Genomic DNA, 9,640 nt, shown 5'->3' on the forward strand with positions numbered 1-9,640 from the left:
CTCAAGTACAGATATCATCAAGGAGACTTGTTTCGAATTGCCGATCTAGAGGAAGAAATGTACACAGCTAAATAGGGAAAACTCAGTATAACTGCCTATTTCACTAAACTGCGAACCATTTGGGAGGAATTGGAAACCTTTTTACCTATTCCGAGTTGTGTCTGTGGCATAGAATGCACATGTGGTTCAGGAGTGATGAGAAAATATAGAAAGCAGCGCCAATTAGTAAGATTGCTGAGAGGTTTAAATGAAGAGTATGGCACCGTTAGGTCTCAAATTATGCTCATAGCACCTTTACCTGATGTGAATGCAGCTTTTGGCATGTTAACTCAACAAGAGAGGCAATTCCATCCCTTAGAAAATGGTGAACCCAGGGCACTCATAAGCTCTTCTAACTTGATTGAGAATGAGAAGCACTATCAGCATCAAAATGCAAATGGCTATAGGGGCAGAGGTCGTTCTAGCCGAGGAAGGGGTGGTAGAGGAGGTAGAGGGCCTCCCAAACTATGTTCTTTCTGTCACAAGACGGGGCACTTGGTAGACACGTGCTATAAGAAATATGGACCTCCTCCACATATAAGACAACCGCAAAAGGCTTTCAACTATGCAGCAACCTCACCTGGTGTGGAAATTGATGAGTCAAGTGAGGCATTGCTGCAGCTTTCAACTCAGAAAGGAGACTGCAAGACATCCACGATTTCCTTATCTCAAGAACAAAAAGACACTTTAATTGCTCTTCTCCAACAGGACAATTCCTCACAGCCTGGTCATGTCATCAACCAAACCACAACACAGTCAGGTATACCGAGCTATATTTTATCCATGAGTGCACATATATCTCAAATTTTGTTTACAAAGTCTTTTTCTGCACATACCTGGGTCGTGGACAGCGGTGCCACCGATCATGTCACATTTTCTTTAGCCAATTTTCATAGTTATCACAATATAAAACCAATCTTAGTTAAACTTCCAAATGGTCACCAAACAATAACTCACATCGCTGGAACTATCATGTTTTCAAACAAGCTGTATCTCACTGATGTGTTATACATACCATGTTTTACTTTTAATCTGTTATCAGTTTCTAAAGCTGCCAAATAGTTAAATTGCTATTTCTCCATCTCTGACACTGCTTGTGAGATGCAGGACAGGAATACTTGGAAGATGATTGGGTATGCTAGTGTAGCTGGCGGGCTTTACACATTGATAATTACACCACCAAATTCACAGGAGGCACATAAGACTGCACTCACATCTCATAATATAGATACATCATCTCATATACTAGCACAACGTAGTGTAGAAAATAGTACAAAAACATGGCATTTTAGACTTGGGCATATACCTGCAGATAGGATGCTTGTAATAAAGAGAAAATATCCTCTCTTTGATAGTATAGATTGCATGAAGCCCTGTGATTTCTGTCATTATGCCAAACAAAAGAAACTCCCTTTTGTACAAAATGTCATAGAATCTAGTGAAATTTTTGACTTAGTACATATTGATGTTTGGGGTCCTTATGCTACTCCCTCAATTGCGGGACACAAATATTTTTTAACTGTGGTTGAGGACAAGAGTCGTTTTACCTGGCTCTATTTTATGAAAATGAAATCTGAAGTTCAGTTGTTGATTAAAGAATTTGTAGCATATATTCAAACACAGTTTGGAAAAACTATAAAATGTTTTAGATCGGACAATGGATCTGAATTTCAACTACACAATTTCTTTGCTGAAAAAGGTATTTTACACCAAACATTATGTGTGGAAACACCCCAACAAAATGGGGTGGTTGAACGAAAGCATCAACACTTATTAAGCATGGCTAGAGCACTATTTTTTCATTCTTCAATTCCTAAATGTTACTGGACTTATGCAGTTGGGCATGCTGCCTACCTCATCAATCGTTTACCAAACTCAGTTTTAAAAGATAAATCCCCTTATGAAATATTATTTTCCAAAATCCCAAATTTGATGAAATTGAAGACTTTCGGCTGCTTAGCCTATGCTTGCACTCTCACTACCCATAGGAGAAAATTTGATGAACGTGCAAGAAAATGCATTTTTTTAGAATATAGACACAATGTAAAGGGTTTTATCCTGCTTGACATAAACACAAGATAAATACTCCTCTCTAGACATGTTCAGTTCTATGAGGAGGTATTTCCATTTCATCACAAGACTTTAATCAATTTTGACCAGCCAGTGGTACTTGATACCGTTCGCAACAATCCAGCATCCCTACCTCAAGTCATTGATCCTTTTAGATTTGAGTCACTTGACACACTTCATGAACATATTTCACCTAGCACACACCATGCATCTATGCTTGATGAAACTCCAACTCCTATGGAGTCTGGCACCTCTTCTATCATTCCACATGCATCTCATGACATTTCACATCATTCAGATTCTGCCATTACCCCTGATAATGAGGCCACAGCCGCTCCTAACGGTCCTGCATCTTTCCCGCCTCCTCCCCCACCAATTCGTAAATCCAGTCGGACTAAGCAACCACCTACATACTTACATGATTATTATTGCCCTACAAATCCGTCTACACTAGCATCCTCAACTTCAAACAGGTATTCTTTTTCAAAGTTTACCTCATACAACCATTTGTCTCCGAAGTTCAAAGCTTTTTCCCTAGCTGTTGCTGCCATTTCCGAACCAAAGTCTTAGGCAGAAGCTGTGGGCTTGAAGTGTTGGAAGGATGCAATTGATGATGAGCTTCGTGCTCTTGAACATAATCAAACGTGGACAATTACTAGTCTACCTCCTGGGAAGAATGTCGTGGGTTCAAAATGGATTTTCAAAGTGAAATTCAATGCGGATGGCACTGTAGAAAGACACAAGGCCAGGTTGGTGGCTAAGGGCTTCACTCAACAAGCGGGTTTTGACTACTTCGACACCTTTAGTCCAGTAGTTCGAATGACCACCCTGCGAGTTCTTCTTTCCATTGCTGTCCCGAAGCGTTGGATCATCCAGCAATTGGATGTAAATACGGCTTTCCTGCATGGTGAATTATCGGAAAAGGTTTACATGAAGATTCCTGAAGACCTGATTGCTCCTGCTGGTTCTGTGTGTAAGCTGAATAAGTCTCTTTACGGTCTCAAGCAAGCAAGTCAGCAGTGGAATACTAAGCTTGTTTCTGTCCTATCTGAATCTGGATACACACAATCCAAATCCGATTACTCTATTTTCACTAAGCGCACAAAGTCAAGGTTCACAGCCATTTTAGTGTATGTGGATGATCTTGTCTTGGCAGGAGATGATAGTTCCGAGATTGACCGAATTAAATCCACCTTGGATGCTAGATTCAGCATCAAAGATCTTGAAAAGTTGAAATACTTTCTCGGAATGGAGGTAGCTTACAACACTAAAGGGCTTGCCTTGTATCAAAAGAAGTACACCACTGATCTCTTGGAGGAATTCGGTTTATTGGAGGCGAAACCAGCAACTACGCCCATGGATTACTCGATTCATCTCTCGAAAACTTTCGGGGACCCGTACCATGATGTTTCAGCCTATAGGAGGCTCATTGGTAAGCTTCAATACCTTACCAACACCAGACCGGACATTGCCTTTGCGGTCGGTAAACTGAGCCAATATTTGGACTCTCCAACTGTTGAACACCACAAAGCAGCTCTGCGGATACTCCGTTACTTGAAGAATGCTCCAGCCACTGGGTTGTTCTTCCCCCTCACCACCGATTTCAAGCTCACAGGGTTCGCTGATGCTGATTGGGCGACATGTCCCGACACTAGGCGGTCTGTCTCGGGATATTGTTTCTTTCTTGGCACTACTTTAGTATCTTGGAAGAGCACCAAGCAACAAACAGTATCTCGGTCGTCCTCTGAAGCTGAGTACCGTGCTTTGGCGAACGCCACCTGTGAAGGGCTGTGGCTCCTTCGGCTACTAGAGGTGCTTGGAGTCTCTCACAAAGACCCTTTTATTCTTTACACCGACAGTCAATCTGTACTACACATGGCTGCCAATCCTGTCTTACATGAGCGCACAAAGCATATTGAAGCGGACTGCCATATCGTCCGAGATAAAGCTCATGAGGGTGTTCTCAAGCTATTGCCAGTAACCTCAGCCAACCAGACAGCCGACCTCCTCACTAAGACTCTGGCACCAGGACCTTTTAGTTCATGTTTCTCCAAATTAGGATTGTTAAATATTCACACTCCTAGTTTGAGGGGGGATATTAGCTAATATAATGTTACTTAACATAGTGATTAGCCTAAATATTTATACCAGAGTTAGTTAGAATTGTTAACTGATCATAGTTACCAATTAACTAGAGTTAGTCTTTAGTTAGCACTTGTATATAACTTCAGTTAGGAGGTAGTTAACATTTTTGTAATTCTCCTTATTTTTCCAGTAAAAAATCTCTCACTTTCATATGCTCTTTTTCTCTACTCCTCTTCTCTCGCACCCATCATCAATCTGCAATCTCCTCACGGCTCTGGACTTTATCAATGATCCTCATATTTCACTACTGTACATAGTTTTACGAGGGGATGAAACATAGGTTGAACTTTGAGTAAGGTTATCATTTGCACCCTACTCTCTGCATGTCCTGTGCATGGTTCTGAAAACCGGACCGGACCGGCCGGTTCAACCGGAAAACCGGGAACCGGTTACCTAGCCGGTCCGGGTAACTTAAAAAACCGAATGGCAAAAAACCGGTTAAAAAACCAGTCGAACCGGCGGTTAACCGGTAAACCGGAAGAACCGTCCGGTTTTTTGGCGGTTCAGTGGTTTGGAAATTCAAAAGCAAAAAACCATTGAACCATTGAACCAGTAACTCGACCGGTTTGATGACCGGTCCGGTTCTCGCAACCTTGGTCCTGTGTATTGCAGTCATGTTACTGAATAATTAGGACTTTTTTTCGTCAATAAAATAATCAATTTTGACTCCCCAATAGCATTAGTTGTTAATTGATCTATAATGCTGATAATATGTATTTATTTTTTTTTTGGTCATTTATATCATTAATATACAGGGGAAATCCCTACTACAGAGTTGAATATGGTAACAACTTACATTGGATTATGCGATAGAGAGAGAAAGAGAGAAATTAGATTATTATACTATAGTTTATATTTATATATATATATCAAATAAGACAAATTTCTTCTTGCAGTAGTACATAAAATTTCTTCAGTTATATACAACTTCTTAATCTTTTCGTCAGAGTAGCCACAGCTTGTAGCTAGCGTGTAAGCTAAGGTGGTTATAAATGAGCGTAAGACAAGATGAAATCTAGTTAGAAAGAAACAAACAAAGCAAAAAAGGGAAGCTAATTAAGTATGCTATATCTAGGGATCAACGAACAAGGAGATTGAGCTTCTGCGTTGTGATAAATTCGTTACGTTATAATTAATTTGTAGGTGGTTCTATGACTGACTGTAGCATATTTAAGCGGCTTCAACATAGCTAAACCCTGAACGCCTACTAAACTAAATCAAGAAGGATTTATTTATTATGTGTCACATGTTAAGATTATAAAATTAAATTTTTTTATTAAAAATATAAAAAAAAAATTTAAATTTGTAATATATTTATTTTATATTTATTAAATAAAAAGTCTAAAAGTCTCAAACGCGCTTACTTGTGGAAATTTATGTTACTGACTCGGAGTCCCAAAGACCCACCACTTTAAATTCCTCACACTATATTTATTATTTAATGAGAAACACTTATCCCATCAGTTTTTTCTAATTTTAGTTATTATTCGACCAACATAAACTTTAAATTAGTTTCAATAAATAAATTTATTTATTTATGTGTATAAATTTTAAAAATATAAAAATAAATTATATTAATTTATATAAATAAAATTTTAATAAATAAAAATATAAATTATTATTGATTAAATATTGATAAAAAATAATAATAATATTTAACACTATGCGTCTCAGTAGGGGTGTATATGGTCCGGTCCGGTCTAAAGACTCAGTTTAGCTCCGAACACTTTAGGGATTAATTTAGTGTAATTTCATCGGGTTTAGAGTCGGGTAAGAGTCTAAAAAATAGACCCGGTCATTATTCGGGTCGGGTACATGCCATAGCTCGGGTCACCCGAACTCGGCCTGGTGGCCCGGTCATCATACACAATTAATATTTTGTGTTATTAGTGATGGATGATGGCTATTTTTATGTGGAATTTAAATATTATAAACCTTAATATTTTGTGTTATTAGTCATTTTAAGGTTATAAGTTAATGTTTTATATTTAAAATGCAAGACTTTAGACTAATGCATAATATTGTGTTATTTGTATTGATTTAAATATTTGGTGTTATTAAACAATATTAGTATTGATTATGGTTATACTTTAATTTTAGAGAATGGTTGGTTCTTGTTATATTTTTTTTAAGTGAATTTTACTATGTGAATTGTGAAATAATGATTGAAGATTAGGTGAATTTTACATACTACAGACCCGTTTTTTACCCGATTTTCACCCGACCCGAAGGTACGTAGGATTTATCAGGTCTAGGATCGGGTTAGAATCTAAAAATTAGGCCCAGTCTATATTTCGGATCGAATCTGAGTTAAGCCAAATCCGATGTGGCCGGACCCNNNNTAGATTTTTTTTTTACAAGAATGAGATTTAAAAAAAAATGTTAAAAGAAGGTTTTAGTAACAATAAGATTGTTAACATTATATCACTCATTCTATTAATTATTCATATTAAATTTAATAATAGGATAACATTAAATTTATTTAAAATTTTTTAAGACAAAAATAGTTGAAACGTTACATAAGAAGTAAATTTAGATTTGATCCAAAGAACTCTTTTTTTTAATATTGTATTATTAGAAGTAAAATCTTTTTATGATGAACCAAACTGCATGTTAAACATTACTATAGCCATTTACAAAATGTCAGTGATATTTTGTATTTCTTCAATTAAAATAATATTTTTTTAAGAAAACATTAATAACATTTGTGTTTTAATAATTAAAATAATATTTTTTATTACAAAACGTCAGTAACGTTTTATTCTTTTATAATTAAAATTTTTTTATTACAAAATATCAATGATGTTTTGTGCTCTAATAACATTAACTTCACATAAAACACGTTATTAGTTTTAGAAATCTCACATATATATTAGACACATACACCAACGAAAAAAAATTTTGAGTGAGTGAAAGAAATAAAAGAATAATGAAGAAAGAACCGAGAAGTTCCAATTTTGATGAAAACATGTTCATACTCAATTATACGGAGATACCTTATTAATTAGAAGGAAAAAGTATAAACAATTGTTGTTTTAAATAATTAATATTAATCAACCTTTTTTTATTAAATACACGTATAAAATATTATACCGATAATCAAAATTAAATTCCTAAATAATGGCTAAATAAAATTCTCTCTCCCTAGTGACACTGGTTGTGCATTTGAGCAAAAACAGTATCAGTTGCGTAGCGTTTTCTTCGAACCTTCATTCGCTGTAGTAAATTCCTCGAACCTTCTGTGCTTCAATATACAAACACTACTATCTAAGTATCTATATAAACCAATATTAACCAATACATACCATAACTATTCGTTTCCATCAACAAACTAATTCTACTTCTTATTAGTGAGTTCCAAAGAGTTAACAACTTCAATTTTAGGGCATTCCTAATTAGTTTCCTGTGCTTTCGAAATGGATTCAACGAGGGAATATGAAAGTGCTGCTGCTCATCAACATTCCAAACGGAGACGTGAAGAAGATACTCATCAACAGCAGCCAGACAAATTGTATATATATAAATTTCTTTCTTTTATTTATTATATTTTGTTCTAATTATTATTATATGTTTCTTTGTTATAAGATATATAACTATGATTTTGTTTCACCATGTGTAGTATCGTTACTGGCGGAAAATATTTGAGGTTCGCACTGGACATAGAGAAAGAGGTTGTGCCCTATGTGGCTAAATTTGTCCAAAATTTGGTAACAATGTTTTCCCTCTTATCATTTTGAAATTAGTTACAAATATATATACCTTATAGGATCTGATCTTCTTAACTATGGTTAATATATTACTTAACTGTGCGTATATTATTGTATTTGTATGTCCAACTAGCTGCGCGAGGAGATGGAAGCTCTTCTAACGTTAGTTCCTCTTTAACCCTAGAGTTAATTCATTTTCCAATTTATTATTAGCATAAATAAGAGTTATTTGTGTTGATTATTGTACGGTCTTAAATGATTAAATTTGATGTATGTATGTAGATCAAGACAAACTATGAATGAGACTGGCGCACATGTGGTCAAATCGTTTGAGCTGGTTTTCAAGAATGATTTACCTGCCACAGTTTTTACACACTCCAACATCAAAGCTAAAGATGGAAGCCCTATTCAGATTGCTTTATACGATACTAGGTCTCAGCTAATAGTCACTGATGATCCGCTACTATCTTCCATTAAGGTCAAGATTTGTGTCCTTAATGGTGAGTTCGGTGGTGATGAGAATGAGAATTGGAGCACAACGGAATTCAAGGCTAATATCTCCCGAGAAAGAGAGAATAGAAGCAAGTTACTGAAAGGAGATACGGTTATTACACTGAACAATGGAGTTGGTTATATCGGTAAAATTATGTTTACTGATAACTCCAAGTGTACATGGAGCCGCCATTTCAGGTTAGGAGCCATTGTGTCCTCAACTTCCCATCAAGCTACCATCAAAGAAGCCATAAGTAATCCTTTTATCGTCAAGGATAGTAGAGGAGAGTGTAAGTCTTCAATTATTTGCTCTTAATTATCACGTATATAATAGGATAATTATCATTATTCATTATTGCATACCAAATTACTGTCTTGTGTTATCTATACAGTATTTATATACAAATATATTGGTGACTGATTTTAGTGTACAAATAAATAGCATTTCTCTATAATTTGATACACTAATACGTACTATCAATTTGGTAATTTAATTCAGTGAATCAGAAACAGTACCCTCCATGTCTAAATGATGAAGTATATCGTTTGGAAAATATATCAAAAGGTGGGAAAATCCATGAGCGGCTGCTTGAGATTGGAATAAAAACGGTTAAGGATCTGCTGCAGCTATACGAAACCAATCCAACTTTAGTGTAAGAGGTATATTTCCTAATCAAGGAGAGTAACAAAGATCAGAATTTTTATTCTTCTTTCCTATTCGTGAATGGAAATTACTTTTTACTACTTGGTAAAAGTGTACTTTAATTTGATGTGTCAAATTTCATCTGAATCTAGCTACTTGTGACTGTGACCTTAATTAGAAATTTGGTAAATTTTCAACAAAGCTAAAGGGGACAATTGATCATGCTAACACCTATACTACTGAGGAAGTGATGATATCCTATGGTGCTGGTCAACTAGAAAAAAGGAGGCAAGATTGTGGTCAACCGTCTACTTCAACATCAGACATTGGTGAAACAGCATATAATAATCAATTTGGTTTGGCGGAATTGTTATCTTCTGGAATATGATGATGATCTTGATTCGTCCCTTCTTGGACCAACTGATCATGATGGAGAATGATTTTTTCAGAGCTTAAATTTTTAACTAATATTTTCTTTTCTTGCATGGGATCCGAATCATATATATTGGGTGTGGGGCAAAGATGTACATAAAACTTGGGTTCT

At 35.8% G+C, this 9,640-nt stretch overlaps 1 protein-coding gene across 1 annotated transcript; it reads left to right on the top strand.

Moving 5' to 3' along the window:
• Window positions 7,582-9,621, top strand: LOC107646520 (calmodulin-binding protein 60 C-like). Its single transcript, XM_021104007.1, has 5 exons — window positions 7,582-7,765; window positions 7,874-7,961; window positions 8,095-8,123; window positions 8,244-8,743; window positions 8,953-9,621. Exons 1-5 carry the CDS (start codon window positions 7,671-7,673, stop codon window positions 9,108-9,110), a joined length of 870 nt encoding a protein of 289 aa, XP_020959666.1. The 5' UTR covers window positions 7,582-7,670; the 3' UTR covers window positions 9,111-9,621.

Source organism: Arachis ipaensis, chromosome B06 (assembly GCF_000816755.2).
Source record: "Arachis ipaensis cultivar K30076 chromosome B06, Araip1.1, whole genome shotgun sequence".
Taxonomy (NCBI): Eukaryota; Viridiplantae; Streptophyta; class Magnoliopsida; order Fabales; family Fabaceae; genus Arachis; species Arachis ipaensis.